Source organism: Eumetopias jubatus, unplaced genomic scaffold (assembly GCF_037043125.1).
Source record: "Eumetopias jubatus isolate StellerSeaLion01/CBP00866 unplaced genomic scaffold, mEumJub1_p1.0 scaffold_11, whole genome shotgun sequence".
Classification (NCBI taxonomy): Eukaryota; Metazoa; Chordata; class Mammalia; order Carnivora; family Otariidae; genus Eumetopias; species Eumetopias jubatus.
The window spans coordinates 19,251,606-19,270,981 of record NW_028274817.1 but is presented as its reverse complement, the minus strand read 5'-3'; the positions used below and the strand labels follow the sequence as shown (position 1 = coordinate 19,270,981).

Sequence of the window (19,376 nt, the reverse complement as noted above, 5' to 3'; positions counted from 1 at the left end):
TGTCAATATTGCCTTGCCTTAGCCTATGAAATGTGTGAGAGGAGGGATAAAGTCTTAAAAGCAAACAAAATGGGTGCATTTTATTGTATGTGAATTGTACCTCAGTAAAGTTGATTTCAAACAAGCAAATTGTGAACCTGCATCAACCTCAAGAGAAGGAATACAGGTCTCCAACAAGATGTGTGATGCTTAGTAAGCTTTGGGAAGCTGCCCCCTAATACCGCAAGAAAGTTCTGTTCATTTATCATCTTCCAAGCATAATCTAGGCTTCTGGCAAATTAGACCCAACCACTTTGTTCTACATTCAGTTGCAGAGGGGTGAACCCTTCTAGGGGTTTCCAATTCCTTTCAAAACTCCACCATTCTGAAAGGACTTATGATTATATGGACATTATATCATATGGGAGACACTGTGGGGCTTATGCCATGTCCCAAGATCCCTCCACCTGGGTCAGTAATGGTTAGCCCCGAAAACAAGATTCCCTTTGGCTGGCGCTGCCACCACTAGCTTCCCCCCTTCCCCTATCCCCCGTTTGGCCCTCTCCGGCGGCGGGCCTTCCCTATTGGCCAGCCAAACACAACCGACTGCGACAGCCAATGGAAGCCGCTCTCCTGAACATTCAGAGGATGGGTGCTCGTGGTGTGATGAGGGGAGGTTGGCGCCTGGCACGCGCCCCCCTACATCTGGCAAGTCGGTGACAGAGACAGTAACTCCCCCTACACACGCACACCCCGTGCCCCCGGCTCCCTCCTGGCAGCTGCGCGGGCCCCCACAACCCAAGGCATGTCTTGGCAGCGCCCTCCCCGGCTCCTTGGGGCGCGCGAGTGCACCTGCTTACTCAATAAGACACAGCATCCCTTTATCCCAAGGCTTGGGAGGGGGCCCGAGGAGGCGCGGGGGGTGAAAGAGGTATCTCTGCCCCTCCCCACCCCCCTCCGAGTCGTGTCGCTCCGGGGCCGAAGTGCTCCAGAGATGCCTTAGGGTGCAGCTCTTTGTCCTCTCCAGCTGTGCTCCCTGCCCGCTGACCCCGCGCGCTCCGAGAACGTGGGGGCGGGGAGCCCGCAACCTATAAAATAAATGGGGGCAAGGAGAAAGGAAGACCTTCCCGGGGCGGCGTGTGCCGCTCTCCTCACCCCCTCCCTTCCCTCCTTAAGCTTCCTCCCTCCGGTGTGTCCCTGGGGTCCAGGCAGGGGAGGGTCTAGGCAACGGCGCGGCGGCGGCGGCGGCGGCGGCCGCCGCCGCTTGGGGAGCGCCGTAGAACCGCCCGCCCGAGTGTCCGGTCCGAGGGCGCAGGCAGAAGGAGGAGGCTCGCGGCCGGCTCACTCTCCTCCATCTCTCTCCCGTTCGCCGGCTTTTGTGTTGGTGCCTCGGAGCGGCAAGGAGGGTGCGCTGGCGGAGGAGGGGGGCCTGGGGAGAGAGGCACCCCCTTCACGCGCGCGCGCACACGTTGCCGGCGCACGCACACACGCGCGGACATACACTCACAGACACGCACACATACACACGCACAAAGCTCGCTCGCCTCGAGCGCACTAACGTGGCCGTTTTCTTTGTGTGGAGCCCTCGAGGGGGGTTGGGGCCCGGGTCCGGTCCGGGGGAGATGGCGCAGCCCATCCTGGGCCATGGGAGCCTGCAGCCCGCCTCGGCCGCTGGCCTGGCGTCCTTGGAGCTCGACTCGTCGCTGGACCAGTACGTGCAGATTCGCATCTTCAAAATCATCGTGATTGGGGACTCCAACGTGGGCAAGACCTGCCTGACCTTCCGCTTCTGCGGGGGGACCTTCCCGGACAAGACTGAGGCCACCATTGGTGTGGACTTCAGGGAGAAGACCGTGGAAATCGAGGGCGAGAAGATCAAGGTGATCCAGACGGTCAGGTCCGGGAAGGGAGGGATCTGGGAGGGGGCCTCGCCCGAGGCATCGCTCCAGTGGTTGTAAACGTCCAGCGCGTGGCCGTGTGGCCGCTTGCCGAGCCCAAGACCCTCGGCACCTCCTCATTCCCTTTCGCTTCTCTCAGTGGCCTGGTTCCCACCTCACCCGTTTTGTTTTGCTTTTTAGGGCTGGCGGGAGTGGTTACACTCCTGCCCTTTGCCCCTGCCTTGACATCTGCCACAGGAAAAGCCTGTCTGATCCCATCCTTGATCCTGAGCCAGGAGCAGTGGCACCTGTGGGCAGAGGGAGGCATCTCTTGGTCCTGGTCTGTGGGATAGATCCCAAAGCACTTTACACATCCTGGGGTCTCTTCTACCTCCTGGGTGTGAATGGGCTGCAAGAACCCACTTGGGCTTAGTTAGCCCTGAGGCATTCGAGAGGGGGAAAAGATGGAAATCCAGAGTGAATGAAAAAGAGCTTTATTTTAAATTACGGCTTATGGTTAAGCTTAGGGCTGAGGTGGAATAGGGGTGAAGTGGGGGTGGTTCTGGCACAAAGCCGTGAGCCCTTTTAAAGCAATTGAGACAGGGTCACACACCAGCCCTGCATATAAGAGACAAACTTGTTCTCTTGGAGCAGTCTCTCTCAAATGGTCTCTTCTTTATTTGTCTTCGATACCTAATGAATGAACTGCTTCATTACTCATTCTGTTTGTATTGTCTTCAGCAGGCCTTTGTAAAAATGCAGAGCAACTTATCTGGAGGCCAAGGAAAAGTGTCTTGCTCCTCCCCCCTCATCAGTTTTTTTTTTTTTTTATCAAATAGGCTAAGCACAGATATTCTTGTCTGACCGTTTATGCTCACTTTAGTTCACAAAAGGTAGAAACCTGATAGGACAGAAATAGTTCAGTGGGCAGAAATATTTCTATGTGCAGAAGGAGGACGTGACAAGGGCAGCTTCATGCGTCAGGGGAGCACGGGGGCCGGATGAGGGGCAGGAACGCGCCTCAAAGGGCGCTGGGCACTAAAGGCCAACCCCTGGGCCCACAGCTGGGCTTTGCTCAAGGCTATGGTCTGACCCTGTCCGGTGAAGGTCAGCCTCCCCCCTGCTGGTCAAAGAGCCCAAATGACCCCAAGGCCCCTCTTCTGGGTGATGTGGAGAGAAGGGCTGAGTAGTGGAGAAAGATGAAACACTCTGAACTGTGCACAACTCTGGATTCCTTGATTATTAAAATGAAGGTGTTTTATTTTATTATTATTATTATTATTATTATTATTATTTCTTGGATGAATGTGTTAAAATGGCTTCAGAGACTGGGCCAAGGCACTAGATGTCAGGAAGATGGGCAGCTCAGTCCTGGTAACAAGTGAGTCCCAGGGTCAGGAAGATAGGGCACTGTTTTGAAATAGTGACCTTTTTGTCCCTTGCATTTTGAGGGGAATTGCTACATTTCCTTTTTAAGTTAAAAGTAGCTATCCGTCTCTATCCTTTTCTAGGGCTCTTACGTTGAGGTTTACTTGGTTTGGACTTTCTCTGGTGTGTCTAACTTCTTTCATGCAAGGTTGTAAGATTCTGGAATTTCTAAAACATGCCTTTTTTTAATGCAAAGTGAGAATATACTTACAGATGTGCTCTTCAACCCTCAAAGGCCTTAACGCTTAATGCTATTGCTTGCTTAAAATCAAGTGTCCCATTGAGCCAAAGAGTTCTCTGGATTTAAAAGAGGGGAAATAAGTCCACCTGAAATTCCTATGGAGGCAAAAGGAGCGTTTGAGAGTTTGGGGGAGGAGGGAGGAAGCCAGAAAGTGGGAAATGGGAGAGAAAAACAAGTGCAAGAGGGCCACTGCCCACTGGCCTTGGGGAAATTTTTAGAAGACTCCTTCCCTTCTAACACCCCAGTACTTAGCAAAACTGGGTTTTACAGTCTTTGCCAAAGATTCCAGACTTTTTCCCAGAGGGCAGAGCCTGTGACAGTGTGACTCACCAGAAACAGAGCTCAGCACAACACCATGTGCCGATAAGTGCTTAATACAGGCTTTTTTGGGAAGATGATATTTTCGAGAGGGCAGAGCCTTGTGACACTGCTCCCCGAGGGGCCCCCTGAGTGCAGATTCTGAAGGAGCTCAGGGTGCGGGGCGGGGGCGGCGAGAGGGTGACTCTGCCTCTTATGAAGCCGCTGCAGCTCCGGGGCCCAAGGCAGCGGGCAAGAGCGGCGTGTCTGTGGGAAGGCGGCCGCAGGGCAGCTAGCACCTGATCTAGAGGGGAGGAGATTTTGCCCAACACTCCCGCGGGCTGGGAGTTTTTCAGGGAACAAATGCCAAACCCCTGCGAGGAGGTGACTGCTGAAGGCTTTTCCCTTTGGGGGAAGCGGCCCTAGACCACAGCCAGCGATAGGAGTGCCAGCCCCCACAGGGCCAGGGTGGAGAGGTCTGGGCAAGCTCTTCCCCGGCCCGGAATAGGGTGTGGCCTCTGCTGGGCTGCCTCCCTGGGTCCCCTGCAGGGGGATGGGGGACTGAGTTATCGGATTGGGGGCTACTCTTAATTACCAGGGCCATCTCTAGGGCTTCGAGGCCCCATTTGGTGTCTCCAATCCATGTAGCCCCGCCCCCTCCCCATCACAACATTTATAATCCAGTGTTTCCTGGTTAACATGAACATCCAGGAAAGCTTCCAATGAGTAGACAACAGCAACAACAATAATAATACTAACTGCTATTTATTGATTAAACCAAGAGCCCGGGCTAGGTGCTTTGCATGCACTATCTAATTTGATCTTCACAGCTGCCCTATGCAAATCAGACTGTTATTATCAGTCCTATTTTATAGATACGGAGACCAAAGGTAGGTTAAATAACTTGCCTAAAGGCGCTTGGATCTGAGCCTCCCTTCTTTGACCCTTGAGCCCAAGCACTCCTCTGTCTCAGTACCCTGCCTTCCCTGGGACAGGGTCCGGATTTCCACGTGGATTCAGAGCCCCTGCTCTTTCCCGCGGCTCTCTGCTCTGTGGGGGCAATCTCTGGCCCTGGGCAGTGTGCTCAGGGGTGGGTAGCAGGCGGGGCAGCCAGCCTTGTGGGCTCTTCTAGGCCAGGGGCCCCGGGTTATAGCCCTGAACTCAGGAGCCTTCAAGATGTCTCCTTCAACTGCACCCCAGACACTGAGTTGAGTGCCTGGGTTTTACTTTTTGCACCTTGACTGTCTCCCTTTGGATGTGGAGAATCAGAGAATGTTCAGAGATAGAAGAGACCTTAAAGAATCTCTAACCCAATGTCCTCATTTAACAGATAGGAAACCGAGGCTTCGAGAGGGAAAGTGACTTGCCCAAGATCACATAGGGACAGGCTTACCGCTCAGGTCTCCCCATTCCCTGGCCGGTGCTCTTCCCTGGCAATTTGGGCTAGTCCCATGGTGTGCCCAACCCACGCAGTTACTTATGACAGGGACACGAGGGGCATCATACAGGAAAGATGACAAGTCTTCCTGACATCAGCCTTTAATGACAGGATGTGTCCATCTCCTACAGGTTAGGTCAATCATATTGAGCTTGCCTCAGCCCCAAAGCACTGGAAAATGCCAGATAGAAGTGGGGGGGGGGAGATGGAATGGGGGAGGTAAGAGAGGGGAGGCTCAGAACTAATTTTTGAGCCATTCTTTGTAAATTCTCATGGAATTTACCCCTGCTCCTGTCTAGTTTGGTTCGCCCCCGACAACTGGGCACCCCCTCTGCCCCAGCCGTCCGGACCAGGGGCGAACTGCAGGTCAGCCATGGCCATGGGCAGGTGCTGCCCAGGACTGTGGACTGTCTTCCTCTGCTGAGCACTTGGACCAACACCTTCCCGTGTTACATTACTGAGTGGATGGAGGCTGAGCTAAGTGTTCCCTCAGAAGCTGCCTGCAGTCAGAATGACATCATGTCTTCCTTAGGGCTTCTGAGCTTCCATCTTCTGCCAGTTCGCTTAATGGCTAATTATCTCTCAGTGTGTGTTTCTCTGTCGGCCTTGCTGCCTCTCTTTCTGCGCGTGAGTTTCTCTTTGTCTCTGTCCTCCTTTGCCATTCTCTGTGTCAGCCTCTTGTGTGAATGGGTGTGTATCTTAGACGCAGATGGGACAGTCCAGCTAGTTGAAAAAAGATTTGTTTTAGACTTTTCCCATCATCCACTCGGGCATCCTCCAAAGGTTACAGATGTATTTGTCTCCCTTTTTCCACTTCTACCCTACCCCACTGGCCTCCAACAAAAGGACATTCATCTATAGAAAGATGCCAGATATGTTCCCCAGGGAAAAGAAATACCCATGTCAGCTAAGAGCACGTGCAGGGGTGGGGGATTGCTGAAACTTGCTCAGGCAGCGGTAGCCCCGGGAAAATGGTTTAAAAAAACTAGATTTATCTTTGGCAGCTCCCCACACTCTGCCCCTCGACCCTCCTCCACCAGGACAGGACCCCCTGTCCCTTTGGGCCTGCCCCCAGCCACCCATGGCATGTTGCTGGCTCTACTCTCCTCTCCCCCTCCCCAGTGACTGCCTTAGCTTTGGCTCTCGCCCATCATCAAGAAGCCAAGCTTTCCGGGCTTTCCAGGAGGAGAACCAGTGGATCCAAGGACCAGTGCTACCAGGACAGCCGATGGGCCTTCTGAGACCATGGCAACAACTAGCACCCAGGTCTCTCAATTCCAAGGCTACTGCTGGGCATTTCCCACAGCACCTGCTCAATTAGTTGTCGGGCCAGACTTGATGGTGGAGGTTTCGGGCCAGGGAGGAAGGGAGAGTGTGCATTAGGCACTGTGTCATGTACTTATAAGGAATGCTAATCTTTACAGCATCCCCACAAGACTGCTGAGGTTATCCTCAGTTTGCAGGGGAGGACACTGAAGATAGAGTAAGTAGCTTGCCTAAGGACACCTGACTAGTAATAGCACATGATTGTGCTGAGGTTTGTACCCAAGCTGGTTTGCCTCCTCTATGCCCCCACTAGCCCTTGGAGAGAACAGAGGATCTGGGGAGCATGTACGTGGCTAAGGGGCAGTCAGCACCCCTGGCTACTGTGTGGATGCAGGGCCCACAGGAAAGGAAGAATGGATGAGAGGAGTACCAGCTGGAAAGCGGAAGGAGATGCTTTCACTGTCTGGCAGGGAGCGCGGGTTTGGGAGGATGCTAAGAACAGGGACACCAATCCCCCAAACAAAATGAGGTCATTTGTGTGCAGTGAACCGACTGCTGTGCTCTCCCTTTGTGATGGCTCTGAGGCCACACCATCCATTCTGATTTTCTGCTGTGAGCAGCCTGTTTCCTGGCTCACTGCTGGCCATAGAGAGGGGTGCAAAAAACTTTAGGGTGGGGTTTATAAGGAGCTAGAACAGAGCAATGCTACAGTTTAAATTCTGAGCCTCCAAACAAAAGCTTCAGGGCTCCCCATGGCATTGGAAAGGCAAAGGAGGTCTACAGCAGAAAGGGTCTTCCCCCACAGCTCCGGCAGTTTGGATGGTGTATACAATTCCGAAGCCAAAGAAAAGCCAAACAGCCAACCTACTCAGCCCCAAACACCTCACACACTCCCACCCGTGTTCCTGCTAGTGGCAGGTATTTTTAGAGTTCTGAGCTCATGGTGTTAAAGCATCTGCCACATGCCTGAGGGCTGGTAGGGATTCAGCCTTGCTCAGAGGCAGGAGTTAGGACTACTGGAGGGTGGGGGTGGGGATCAGGAGCCAAGTGGTAATGATATTCTTGCGCTATACCCGCTCTCTTCCCACTGACCTCCATCCCTTTCCTCGCCCGCTCTCCCTTCCTCCCTGCTCAGAGCACTGGCGAGGTGGAAGAAATGAAATCTTTTCTGTCTCTGCTTTCTGACGCAAATCAGTGTTCAAGGACTTACGTTTTTCTGCGTAACCAAAGTCGAATGTTCTCTCTGAAATCGCCTTGGCAGATATGTAGGATGCCAGACTGCTTGTAGTTTTGGTGGCTCAGGCCAGTACTGCTTTTTGATGATGATGGATGATGATGATGATGGCGGTGGCAACCATGGTGACAAGTGATCTGATGCAGAAAAAGAACTGCTTACAAGTTTGGCTGGAGAAATGCCAAGAGCACTGAGGAAATAACTAGAGAACAAATAATATATTCTAAGTGGTGTGGTACAGGGGCGCCTGGGTGGCGCAGTCAGTTAAGGGTCTGCCTTTGGCTCAGGTCATGATCTTGGGGTCCTGGGATCGAGCCCCGTGTCAGGCTCCCTGCTCAGCCAGAAGCCTGCTTCTCCCTTTCCCCCTGCCCCTACCCTCTGCTCATTCTCTCTCTCCTCCCCTCAAATAAATAAATAACATCTTTAAAAAAATAAATGGTGTGGTACAGGCTCAAAGTGCAATAGAAAGTTTTAAGAAAAGAGAATTTAAGAGAAGTTGGAGAAAAATGGAGTTTTAGGAAGAAGGCAGACGTGACCTGAGCCTTGAAGGCTTCACCAGTTCTGCTGGGGAAGGATGGACTAGCAGGAGGGAACAACCCGGGTGTAGCCGAGCAGTCTGAAACCAGGCTGGGTGGAGTGGAGACTCCTAGAATCAAAAAGACTCTGCTGTAGTCCAGCAGTGAGGAGAGGAGGGTCTGGCCTAGGGACATGAAAATCAAAATAGAAGAAGGGGTGAATCTGACAATCGTGCCAAAGGAATGTGGCAGTCATGTCCCTAGAGGAGATGAAGGGGAGCCTGGACAATGAAAATTGATGTTTAGAATGATGAGGACTCTGGGGCCCTGTAAGATCTTCACTCAGCAAAGAGATTCAATTATATTTACCAGATACTCACTGACTGCTAACTCCAAATAAAGGCTATACTTGGTTTTAAGAGCTGTAGTAGTCAATTAGTGACCATAATCCAATCTTCTTTGATAACTGAGAATTGTATAGGGCCTTGGGACCATCATTCTGATTACGAATTTCTCTTCTCCAAGACTTTGGATGTATAAAGGGAAGTAGATGGGGCTGAATGTATGTTGACTCCAGGGTATCCCTTGGGAGTTGCGTCTTTGTATATGTTACTGATATCAGCATTTTTCCTTCATAATTTGGCCTTTATCCCAAAAGCTAAGATGCAGAAGAAAAATCCAGTGAGCTAAATTGCCTTTTACATACCAAAGAAGTGAACTTAAGCTAAAAGGTGAGACTTTTAACACTAACTTTGTTTTCTTTAAAAAGTCATGCAAATAATGCAAGACAAAGTGATATATGTTTATAGTAGAAAATTTGGAAAATACAAAAAAGAAAGAAAATAAATACCATCTGTAGCCCACGGCCCATAAATAACCATTAATCTCCTGGTACATACACTTCCAGTCTTTCCTAGGCATATATCTATGTTTAATATTTTTCTGAGAAATTGGGACCATAGTATACGGAAAATTTTGTATCCTGCTTTTTTACTTCCTGATACTTTATGAGAATTTCCTCTTTGAAAACATTATTTTTAATGTATGCATAATAGTCCATTGTATAGATATGTACATACATTTTAGCTATTCTCTTACTGAGATTTTAGGTTATTTCCTGTTTTTAAAAGTATAAATAATACTGCAATTAAGACCTTTGTACAGAATTTTGACCACATCTCTATTTTATATAGCTTTCTGGAAGTGAGATTATAGACTTGAAGAATTTTGAATATTTTTAAGGTTCTTAATAATGCCAAATTGCCCTCCAGAAAAGTTCACCAATTTACATTCATTTTTCAACTAAAAGCCTTAAGATTTTTTTAAAAAAGGATTTATTTATTTATTTGACCGAGAGAGAGAGAGAGAGAGAGAGAGTACAAGCAGGAGGACCGGCAGGCAGAGGGAGAAGCAGGCTTCCCGCTGAGCAGGGAGCCCGATGCGGGGCTCGATCCCAGGACCCTCGGATCAGGACCTGAGCCGAAGGCAGACGCTTAACCAACTGAGCCACCGAGGCACCCCCAAGATTTTTTGACTCAAGATTTTCAACTAAAAATTTTAAGAAAAATTTTACGTCCCTGAGAGAAACCTCTCTCTATACTTTGATAAATCCACTCTGCCAGTCTGTGTCAGGGCTTCTCACCACATTTTTGTTTTTTGAAGATTTTAATTTTAATTTTATTTTTTTAAAGATTTTATTTATTTGACAGCGAGAGAGACACAGCGAGAGAGGGAACACAAGCAGGGGGAGTGGGAGAGGGAGAAGCAGGCTTCCCGCGGAGCAGGGAGCCCGATGCGGAGCTTGATCCCAGGACCCTGGGATCACGACCCGCGCCAAAAGCAGACGCTTAACAACTGAGCCACCCAGGCGCCCCTGTTTTTTGAAGATTTTAAAATTTATTTATTTATTTATTTATTTGTCAGAGAGAGAGAGAGAATGAATGAGCGCACAAGCAGGGAGAGCGGCAGGCAGAGGGGAAGCAGGCTCCTCGCTGAGCAGGGAGCCCAGTGCGGGACTGGATCCCAGGATCCTGGGATCCTGACCTGAGCTGAAGGCAGACGCTTACCTGACTGAGCCACCCAGGCATCCCTCTCACCACGTTTTTTTCATAAGATCACAGAATCAAGTTTTCTCCTATGCATTCTTGTTTCCTTTTCTGACTCCACATATGGGTTTTGTATCTTCCAGGTTCAGGTGTGGGACACAGCAGGTCAGGAACGCTTCCGCAAAAGCATGGTCGAGCATTACTACCGCAATGTGCATGCAGTGGTCTTCGTCTATGACGTCACCAAGATGACATCCTTCACCAACCTCAAGATGTGGATCCAAGAATGCAATGGGCATGCCGTGCCCCCACTAGTCCCCAAAGTGCTTGTGGGCAACAAGTGTGACTTGAGGGAACAGATCCAGGTGCCCTCCAACTTAGCCCTGAAATTTGCTGATGCCCACAACATGCTCTTGTTTGAGACTTCAGCCAAGGACCCCAAAGAGAGCCAGAACGTGGAGTCAATTTTCATGTGCCTGGCTTGCCGATTAAAGGCTCAGAAATCCCTGCTCTATCGTGATGCTGAGAGGCAGCAGGGGAAGGTGCAGAAACTGGAGTTCCCACAGGAAGCTAACAGTAAAACTTCCTGTCCCTGTTGAAACCAAATGGTGTAAATACAAGATCCATTATTACTGGAGTTTTTTCTTTCCCTTTTTTTCCGTGCCTGCATAACGCTGACACTTGCTTGTTTCCATAAAAATTGATATTAAAATAAAATTTGTATAGATTATCACATGCCTTTATGTCTTGCTTTCCTCCAAGAAGACATTTCTGATTGTGCTGAGTAGAAGAGCAGCCTGCCCTCCTAGAGCAGTACACTTTGCCAAGGCACACTCCCTACCAGCCTTCTATGCCACCTGAATCATTCGAGTCACTTCTTCAGGACTAATTCTTTCTGTTACTCAGTGTCATCAGTGGGCAGAAACACCCAAATGGGGTGGGATACAGGCCAGACATGTTTTTCTAGGGTGCTAATGAAGGTGGAGGATAGAGAAGTCTTGAAAGGAAATGTTGACTCACAAATATTTCCTAGGTTCCCTGGATTTCGAGAGTAGGTGGCTCTCTCCTTATTTCCCAAAGCTTAAAAATAAAAAGTATAGGGGCGCCTGGGTGGCTCAGTCATTGAGCGTCTGCCTTCGGCTCGGGTCGTGGTCCCGGGGTCCTGGGATCGAGCCCCACATCGGGCTCCCTGCTCAGCGGGAAGCCTGCTTCTCCCTCTCCCACTCCCCCTGCTTGTGTTCCTGCTCTCACTGTGTCTCTCTCTGTCGAATAAATAAATAAAATCTTTAAAAAAATAAATAAATAAAAAGTACAGGTCTCCCAAGGGGCTCAGTTGGCTTCCAAAGTAGTTAAATCCTGCTTCCCATGTTTTACCTTAGAGTCTCTGACACCCACAGTGGTACTTTTTGAAGAGGGTAAGGCTCAAGCCAACAATCCGTTATGCCCCCAGATCCTTGCTGGGTGCTATGGAGGAAACACAGCAAGAGGAGGATTTGTCCCCTATGTTCAAAGACCCTCTGATCTTGTGGGAACAATGTACACACTGAAACCACTTGCAAACGAAAATTAGACAATGACATCACCAAGTTCGAGTCTGTGCTCTGGGAATTGAGAGCGTTATGTACTCAACATTAGGGAGGAGTCACCGAAAAATAACTGACCTTGTTTTGTATGTTGAATAGTGTTACATTAGGATTGGTAAAGAGGAGGGGGCTGGGCCAAAGTAGGGAGGCAGGAATGACCTTGGGGGTTGAGTGAAAGGATAAGAGCTGAGCAGCCCTAGTGGGGAGCTGAGGGTAGGAAGGCCTACACAAGAGGCAGGACAGTTTGTTGCTCTTTGAGTCACTGGGAGTTTTTGGTGGCTCTCCAGCAGGAGTCCTGTAGGTATTTCTTAAATGTCTGGTCCTATGGATGCGAAAGCCCCCCGTCCAATTGTTAAAGCAACTAAGAGTGGCTCTAAAGGCATAACTACAGTAGCCCCAGCTAGATTTCTTTGTTTTGGGGGTGCTCCTTAAGGCTGCTCTCTTGTCAGAAGCCCACAGAGAGAGGGTCCCAGGCAGACGGCCCCTGAGCACTTTCCCCTGGTAGGTGAACTCAGGTCTGTCCCCTGTCCTCCTCCCCGTCACCCCAGCAAAAGGTAGTATGTACCAAATGTGCTTCCCACCCAAACAACTAGCCTGTCCCTACAACCTTCTTCCTCTAGAACTGGCTAACTCCGCACCCCATCCCCATCCCACCCTCCACCCGGCCTCAGGCTGAGTCCCAGCCCCCAGTCTGGTTTTCATCCCTTGGCTTCTGCCTGGATCTGTCTTTGGAGCCTGCCTAATACCCCCTGGTTAGGGCTGTGTTTTCTTACTAGTTGTCCCCACCCAATGCCCTGCCCCTGAATCTCCCCCAAGCGGCTGGGAGCCTGTTGTCTGTTGGCGAACTGCCTGCCAAAACCCCTGTTGCTATGCTTCTCCCCAGCAGAATAACCTTGGGCCTTGTCTCAGACTTGAGATGCTGACTCCTTACCCGGGACACGACCTGCTATTGTGGTGTCTTTGGGTTCTTGACCTGGCTGCAGGGCCAGATCATCTCTCAGTGGCCGCAGGTACGCTCGTCCATTCTGGTGGGTACATTTCAGTCCAGGTCCTGGCCTGTCTTGGTCAGGGACCTTCTCTGCTGTAACAGGGTCAAGATAACAACCTTCTAAGTCCTCTAATCAGGATTGCCTCTTCTAGACCTGAATTGCCTCTGACACCTTTTAGGCATTCAACAAACATTTATTGAGCATCTACTATGAGCCACTGTGCTAAGCCCTCGGGATATGTAGGTGAACAATATAAAATTCTGCTCTCATAAAGGAGATAGGCACTAAACAAGAAATGAGATCCATATGAGAGGATTTGAGAGCAATAAGGACTCTGAGGGCGATAAAATGGTAAATGGATAGAAAGTGAGAGAGGGGGCGGAAGGGCAATATATTAGATAAAGTGAACACAAAAGATACCTTTGAAGAGATAACATTTGAGCTGAGACCCGAATGAAGAAAAGCAACCAGGGGTAACGTCAGAAAGAGAACCCCGAGCAGAGGAAAGAGCAAATGTCAAGGCCCTGAGGCAGAAGTGAGGTTGGTGCATGTGAGGAACAAAAAAGAGGCTAGTGTGAGCAAGGGGGGAAACATGGGAGATGAGGTTGAGGAGTAAGTAAGGCCAGGTCTATTGGCTAGGGTTTTATTTAAGTGCAGTGGGAAGCCAGTGGAAAGTTTTAGCATCATCTAGACTCGGTAACCTTTGGAAAGATTCAGGAGGCTTGCTGACCAGCAAGAAAGAGGGAAAAGCCTCTACTTTTCTTAGCTCCTCTGAGAGGAATAGACACCCTTCCTGGGTAACTCCTGAGTGTGGGTCTCAGGGCTGTCATTTCCATGCTGGCTGGTCCCCACCTTAAAAACCAAACTCTGGGGGTGCCTGGGTGGTTCAGTTGGTTAAGCGTCTGCCTTCAGCTCAGGTCATGATCCCAGGGTCCTGGGACAGAGCCCCGCGTCGGGCTCCCTGCTCGGCAGGAAGCCTGCTTCTCCCTCTCCTACTCCCCCTGCTTCTGTTCCTGCTCTCGCTGTGTCTCTGTCAAATAAATAAATAAAATCTTTAAAAAACAAAACAAAACAAAAAACCAGACTCTGAACTTCCCCAAGACTATCATCTTTTGGTCCTGCGAAGGCTCTTGTAATTTTGCAGTGACTATAGCAGGCACTCACCAATCCTACCTGCCTCTGTCCTCTGAGCCTCACCTTCGTGATCCTCTCCTTACCTGCAGTAATGACACTGCTCTCCCTCAGGTACCTGGGAACAGAGAATCCTGAGAACCTCCGGGCTTCACCCAGTCTCCTAGCCCTAGAACTTTCTGCTGGCACCAGCAGGGTGGCACAATGGCACTCAGGCCTCCATCAGACTGAGCAAAAGGATTTGGGAATGGGCTGTTCCTAGAATGCAACCAGAGGGAGGGAACTCAGGAGGCCAGAGAACCATGACACCCTTGTTGTTGTGAGGGTGGTGAGGAGCAGGAGAATCAAGTGAAGTGAGGTGCTTCCAGGCCTCTCATTCAGCCTCACTATGTCTCTGGAATGATCCATGATGGCCAGGATGTCTCCTCTACAGCTCCTCTTTACTTTTTGGAGCTATGCCCTTGAATCTTCACCTGTGTAACAGAGACAGAACCCAGAGAAATAACTACCAGCATTTGAATGCCTATTATATGCCAGGCCCTGTAATAAAACACTATATTCCTTCACTAGCTCACTTAATGCTCCCTCAACCCTATGAGGTGGGAATAATGATTTCCATTTTACATATATGAATATAGATGTGCTGACAGATTTAGTGACTTGTCCGATATAGTAGGTGGTTAAGCGAGATCTGTCTTACTTCAGTCTAGGCTCTTTCAGTGATATTATACTGTCTTTCTAGCTAGTTCCAAGCTCCAGAACTCTTGCAGGGATTGCAGGTTCAATAGAGGTGGTCCCCCTGACCCATGGGGGTTTGGCAAGCAGGTCATTCAATATCCAGGAGGCCAGAATGGGAACATTCCTTCTTGAATGGGATGCCTGATCAGGTCTCTGCAAGAAGCCCAAGTGGCTGACAGAATTGTCAGCTCTGAGCCAAAGGAGTCCCAAGATATCCCTGCCTTTGGACAATAGCTGGGAACCACAAAGACAGCTGGATTCTGCTGCTCAGCCTTTGAGGCTGTAGGATATTGTCACTGGTCCCCCCCCCCACCCCGACCCACGAACTATCCCTCTCCCAGTATCTTGCATTTGCTCAGGCCTCCAAATTCAGCCTGATGACTTGCTTTGGCCAAGTTCACTGAGGCTGAGGACTGTCTCAGCAAGATCCTTCAGTCAGAGAACCCAAGACCAGATGCTGCTCTGAGCACCACCACCTACAGCAGTGCCCTGGAGGGATACCCAGCCCAGAAAAGCTGGAGAAGCCCACCCACCAAGTGAAACTGACTGCAGCCCACCCTGAGTGTGGGGAGGGGATGGCGAGTGTGGAGATGTGCTGCGAACTCCCTAGATAGCAAGGCTCAGCTTCTCTATAGCAACTTCGAGTAGCAGATGCAGAAAGAGGTCAATGATTATCCTCTTGTAACACCTGAGGGGACAGAGTCACTGCCTTAACTTATAGGCTCTCCTCCACTCACCATCCCTCATCCCCGCACTGGGAGAGGCCTTGCTCCCTTTGGAAGGACTGGTCTAGGCGCCACTGCTTTCAAATCTTGTTCCGACTCCAAGTCCCCTTGAATATCCATGACCCTAACAACTGGCGCTGGGGCAGCAGGACCGAAAGAGAGGTCCCAGAAATTCCCTTAGATTAGCGGCTCCAAAATGCTGGCTCATAGCCACCTGCATGAACTCACTTGGCAACCTGTTAAAGTACAGATTCCTGGGATACTAGCCCCAGACACCCTGATCTACTAGATCTGGGGGCAGAGCTCAGGAATCTGTATTTTTAAAATGTCCATAGTTGGTTCTCATGTGCCTCCCAGGTTTCTTCTCTCTGGCACGTGTTCTCTCTCTCTGGGTAGCTGGGTGTCCCCAGGCTTCCTGATGAACTCTCAAATCAGAAACTACCTTTCCCAAGCCAGAGCTTCAAAACTAGTGATGTGGGCAATCATGGAACCCAGCTTCCGTGAGGACCACTCCACACAAGACACAGCTTGATAATTCAATAGAGATTGCACGTCTGCTGTGTGCCCTCTGCTGGTTAAAATTCATGAAGGTTGGAAAGTGTTCACCAGTGGGAGTTAGAACTGGGGTATACCGACCATTTCCTTGGTTGGAAGGCTGTACAGAAGCAGCTAATCCTGGTCCCAGTTTGGGCACTTAGACACCTGAAACTAGAAGGGTTACTAATTAAAAAAAATAGCTTTATTGAGGTATAACTGATATATAAAAAAACTGAACTTACTTAATTTATACAATGCGATGAGTTTGGACATAGGCATATACCCATAAAATCATTACCACAATTAAGGGAATAAACATATCCATCACCTCCAAGTTTCTTTGTGCCCTTTTTTCGTGTGTGTGGTAAGAACACCTAAAATTTGTTAAGAGGGGAGATCTCACGTTAAGGGTTACTCTACGAAGTAAGCTACCTCTCCCGAATCACTAGGGCTCACCTCTCCTCAGGGAAATCTGCAGACTCTGGTAGGGACTACTAGCATGGCAGCAAGGAGGGAGAAGAGACATTGTGAAGCACCTCACCTGCCCAGGGAGCTAGATTTTGAAGCTGGGTGGGTAAGGAAGCCTGAGAGTCTTAGGAGATACTATTGAGGGCACAAGAATATTCCTCTACACCAGTTGAAAAAGACTGGGAAACAGACCTCAAGACCTGAGCTGACTCTATAGTTGGTACTTAATCCCTTCCCTAGTGATAAATTAAGTACTGTGACCCTTTGCATTTAATCTTAAAGTACTGGAGGAAGTGTCAGGTAAAATCATGGATAAGATGGCCTACCTGACACTTACCCAGCAATCCCAGGTGGAAATCCCAATGCTTCGGATAAAGAGGGTGTGCCCCAGGTACTGTGGTTTTGCCTCTCCTTCCAGGGAGATCATTAGATGCGAAGAATATCAGACCTAGCCTAGTTTCCAACCTCTATTCCTCCAACTGAAATAACATTAATGGCAGCGAACTTTTTTAAAAGACTTTATTTATTTGAGAGAGAGTGTGTGTGAGAGAGAGATCATGAGCAGAGGGGAGGGGCAGAGGGAGAAGCAGACTCCCCACTGAGCAGGGAGTCCAATGCAGGACTAGATCCCAGGACCCTGGGATCATGACCTGAGCCAAAGGCAGACGCTTAACTGACTGAGCCACCCAGGCGCCCAACATTGTTTACTATGCACCAAGTATTCGGTTATGTGCTTAACATGGACTATCATGTGTAATCCTCACAATAACCTGTGAGGCATGGAATGATCAAAGTAGCTTGCCCAGGGTCGCAATGCTGCCCAGTGTTAGAGCAGGGTGTGACCAAGATCTGTCTAACTGCAGAGCTAGTCACAATGCTAACTTCTCTTATTCTTCTCTATTTCTCTTAAGCCCAAGAGGAGGATATGTTCCTGGGCCTGGGACTAAGGGCTCCACTGCTGCTGCATTTAGGACTAAGTAGTAAATGAGTTGGGAGTTGATGCTAGATGCCAGGTCTTGAACTGATTTAATCACTATTAGCTCAGCTATAGGCCCAGAACCTGGGGACAGGGAATGAGTGGGCAACCGAGGACCAAACTGTCCTCCTAGGATGGGAGGGCAGGATAGGGAGATGGAAAGTCTAGGAATGGGCTGGCTCTAATAATCGGAACTGTTTTCATTCAGAAGAGGTATTTTAGAAGACCTTCTTGCACACCATTTGAAATGGGAAGAAATGACCTCTAAGATCCTTTCCGGCCTTCCATTACTATGAACAAAAAGGGTGATCATGCATTAGCTTTTTTTCATGGTCCATATGTATTTTAAGCCACCTATGAAGATAATGCAGTTTTAGGCCTCTGAATGAGGATTGTTCATTTGTCTACAGATCAGAATCAGCTTTGAAATTGTGCATAGCTTTTATTAATGAAAATGCTCAGATTTGACTAAAACAGGGGCAGGGAGGATAATGTTTCTGTAATGTGAGCAAGTCAGTACTTTTTTTTTTTTAAGATTTTATTTATTTATTTGAGAGAGAGAGAATGAGAGATAGAGAGCACGAGAGGGAAGAGGGTCAGAGGGAGAAGCAGACTCCCTGCTGAGCAGGGAGCCCGATGCCGGACTCGATCCTGGGACTCCAGGATCATGACCTGAGCTGAAGGCAGTCACAACCAACTGAGCCACCCAGGCGCCCCAAGTCAGTACTTCTTGATACTGTTTTCAGAATGACAAGTGAAATCAGTTTGCTCAGCTGTAAAATGGGATTGAAAATCATCGTTACAGGATTTTTTTGAAGATTTAACTAAGATAATACATGTGAAATGCAGTTTATGGAAAAAAGTTTGTATACTATACTTATTCAATTCCTCTGATATAAAGGGCAGTGGGAAGGAATGAAAATGGAAGACTATTCAGGTTTTTCCTGATCATTCAGTTTTGAAAATAAAGCTGCATTGAATATATTCTTCTTTTAAATTATTCGGAACTGAAATAATTTGACCACAAAGCTACTTGAAAGTCACCAGAAGAATTAAATAAACTTAAAATCACTTCACATTGTGGTCTTTAGGACATTTGATTGATTGATTGATTGATTTTTTTAAAAGATTTTATTTGACAGAGAGAGAGAGTGAGAGAGGGAACACAAGCAGGGGGAGTGGGAGAGGGAGAAGCAGGCTTCCCGCCGAGCAGGGAGCCCGATGCGGGGCTCGATCCCAGGACCCTGGGATCATGACCTGAGCCGAAGGCAGACGCTTAATGACTAAGCCACTCAGGCGCCCCTAGGACATTTGAGACAACTGGTTCAATAGCCTAGTTTTCTAAGCTTGAGATACTTACTGATTCACTCAAGAATTCTTATGCTACAGGGGTGCCCGGGTGGCTCAGTTGGCTGGGCATCCGACTCTTGGTTTCAGCTCAGGTTATGATCTTGGGGTTGTGGGATCAAGCCTGGCATTGGGCTCCATGCTCAGCAGGGAGTCTGCTTGTGATTCTCCCTCTCCCTCTTCCTTTGCCCCTCCCCTCCATTTGCATGCATGCGTACTCTCTCAAATAAACAATGTTTTAAAAAAAGAATTCTTATGCTCTAAGGCTCTGAAGATTTGCTAGACAGAATTACCCCACTCTATTCTCAAAATTTTATCAAGAAAAGAAAAGTGTACAACTTGGGCGCCTGGGTGGCTCAGTTGGTTAAGCGACTGCCTTCGGCTCAGGTCATGATCCTGGAGTCCCGGGATCGAGTCCCGCATCGGGCTCCCTGCTCAGCAGGGAGTCTGCTTCTCCCTCTGACCCTCTTCCCTCTCGTGCTCTCTCTCTATCTCATTCTCTCTCTCTCAAATAAATAAATAAAATCTATAAAAAAAAAGAGAAGTGTACAACTTAAAATCT

General features: G+C 49.1%; 2 protein-coding genes across 10 annotated transcripts in view; one reads left to right on the top strand and one right to left on the bottom strand.

Annotated features, from left to right (window-relative positions):
* Positions 1–1,586: 1,586 nt before the first annotated feature.
* RAB33A (RAB33A, member RAS oncogene family) lies at positions 1,587–10,919 on the top strand. Of its 2 annotated transcripts, none has more exons than XM_088028645.1 (2): positions 1,587–1,871; positions 10,464–10,919. In XM_088028645.1, exons 1-2 carry the CDS (start codon positions 1,602–1,604, stop codon positions 10,917–10,919), a joined length of 726 nt encoding a protein of 241 aa, XP_087884771.1. In that variant the 5' UTR covers positions 1,587–1,601. The 2 variants fall into 2 exon arrangements, with proteins under 2 accessions (XP_087884771.1, XP_027978532.1); XM_028122731.2 differs by having other exon boundaries at positions 1,602–1,859.
* The window catches only part of ZNF280C (zinc finger protein 280C), a 78,402-nt gene continuing 63,586 nt past the window's right edge, over positions 4,561–19,376 (bottom strand). For 2 of the 8 annotated variants that reach the window (XR_015769424.1, XR_015769428.1), the window contains 5 exons: positions 16,123–16,194; positions 13,745–14,496; positions 12,835–12,984; positions 7,737–7,897; positions 4,561–5,983 (listed from right to left, as the gene is read on the bottom strand). The gene's annotated coding sequence lies outside the window, so the exon portion shown is untranslated. Of the gene's footprint in view, positions 5,984–7,736; positions 7,898–8,655; positions 8,934–12,834; positions 12,985–13,744; positions 14,497–15,111; positions 16,195–19,376 lie in introns of those variants that run through there. The other 6 variants (XR_015769423.1, XR_015769427.1, XR_015769426.1 and 3 more) reach the window with 5 other exon arrangements.